The 2,076-nt window shown below is 51.3% G+C and overlaps 1 protein-coding gene across 1 annotated transcript; it reads right to left on the reverse strand.

Annotated features, from left to right (window-relative positions):
- Positions 1-462: 462 nt before the first annotated feature.
- On the reverse strand, positions 463-1,536 carry LOC137657497 (uncharacterized). The gene has a single exon (XM_068391835.1). The coding sequence runs from the start codon at positions 1,534-1,536 to the stop codon at positions 463-465; it is 1,074 nt and encodes a 357-aa protein (XP_068247936.1).
- Positions 1,537-2,076: the final 540 nt, after the last annotated feature.

The following is a 2,076-nucleotide window of genomic DNA, read 5'->3' on the forward strand; positions in this document are numbered from 1 at the left end:
CATAGTAGTCATACCTATGTATTTGCTGTTGCATCCTCGGACTGGGCATTGGTAAGATTAGACTACATTTGTCTTCTTCAGAGGATCGTTCTCAGGGGGCGCTGGGTTGTTTCTCATGATCAAGCTGCGGGTTTTTTTTCAGTCTGGTAATAGATGATGAGTTTCACTTTCGTGCTCTCATCAGTGGGTGACATGTTGTTAGTGATGATGTCTTTAATGGCCTTCTCATCCCGCTGATATTTTGCGTGCATGAGGCCTTTGTAGTAAAGCTTGATGTCTCTAGATCCGTTGGTGGGGTTGTCAGACCTATCTCTAGTGCTGTTGGACCCCTGGCTGGCACTGTCGGACCCTTCAACCGAAGAGGGCCCATACCACTTCTATAGCTGTCCTCACTTCACGCTGGACTTGCTTGTTGCTGTAACCGTTGTTGAGGAGGACCTCTGCGGCCCTTTCCAGCTCCTTCTAGGTGTTAGTCCATGACAAGCAGTGTGGCAAGGCCCTGCTTACAAAGGCCCTGATGGTCGAGGCCCTGTAGCGGGTAGGACATTCACTTTTGCCATTTAAACACATCCCGAGATTTGTGGGCTTAGTGTACATGGTGGTCTGGAATCCCTCGTTGGTGGAAGAAATCAAGACATGCAGGAACGGGAGGCTACTGTCGATGCTGTTCTCAAGGGTGAAGTGGAGGACGCTGTTGTCTTCAAAGGTCCTCCTTAGGTTTTCAATGGCTTGGGTAGAAGTAGCTTTGACGAAAATGTCGTCAATATAACGGAAATAAGCGAGGGGCCACTCGAGTTGAGAGAATACCCTCTCCTCTACTACTCCAATGTAGAAGTCAGGAAAGAGTACGCCCAAGGACGAGCCCATTGCCACGCCATCCTTTTGCAAGTACATGTGCCCATGGTGAGTAGTAAAGGGGGCTCTCATAGTGCAGATGGCAAGGAGGGTCCGAAGAGCTTGTTCTGGGATATTCATTTCGGGAGTCATCTCGTCCCTGTAGACTCTATTGGCGATAAGGTCGATGGTTTCATCAACAGGGACATTAGTGTGGAAAGATTCGACGTCCATCGATGCTATGACCCCCTCGCCGCTGACGTCCTTGATTCTCTTTAGGAATTCGGCAGAGGAGGCCACACAGTGGCGGTCGGGGACAAATGGCATCAAAATCGTGTTCAGTTTCTTGGCCAGCTGGTACGTAGGCTTAGGGCATTGGCTGATGATAGGTCGAAGTGGGTTGCCTTGCTTGTGGGTTTTAACATTGCCGTACAGGTGACCAAGTCCATAATCACCCGAAATCATGGGCAGGTGTACGGCGTTATTTGCAGCATTAATGGCCTCGATGGTGCGATTCCCCTCTATCTTGATGTCTTCAACAGGGTTGCTCGTGAGGCGCTCGGATTTGGTCAGGTCGGCGAGGATGGCATCCAATTTCTCGTGGTACTCTTGGGTGTTGATGAGTACAAAGGCAGCTGTCTTGTCGTCACGACGGACGGTAACATCTGCTACTCGTTTGAGCTCTTTAGCAGCAGCTCTCATCTCCTTAGAAACGATGCCACTGCTATATCTGCCCCTATCAGTAAGGGCCTCGCAAGCAGAAGTGGCTGAAGGGCATCAGTCGTCCGGAGGGCACCACGTTCTTGGAGGTTGAGGATGGAATCTAGGAGTAATTCCATCTCCAGGCGCTTATCAGTTGGTCTCTGGCTTGTGATGAAGTAGCAGTTGAGGCCCATCTTGAGGATCTGCTCCTCTGCTGGCGTAGGGACGTAGCTGGAGATGTTAATGTATTCCTGGCGGACCTCTGGGATCCGCAGCTTTCAGCCATTAAGGGTGACCAGCTTCCTCAAGATGGTCCTCCTCCTCTTCTTCAAGTCCCTCTCCTTAAGGACTTGTAGGGCATGGTTGATGTTGTTGGGGTAGCTCAGGCCACCTCCAAGGTCCTCTTCATGGTTGGGGCGTCGATCATCATAGGCGTCGTCATCAGGGGCGTCCTCGTCCTCGGGGTCGCTGTTAACCTCGAGGGGGACGTCAGTAGCGAGCTGGGCTTCTCCTCCATCCCTCAAGCTGGCCCATTCATCA

The sequence above is a fragment of the Palaemon carinicauda genome, chromosome 18, assembly GCF_036898095.1.
Source record: "Palaemon carinicauda isolate YSFRI2023 chromosome 18, ASM3689809v2, whole genome shotgun sequence".
In the NCBI taxonomy this organism is placed as follows: domain Eukaryota; kingdom Metazoa; phylum Arthropoda; class Malacostraca; order Decapoda; family Palaemonidae; genus Palaemon; species Palaemon carinicauda.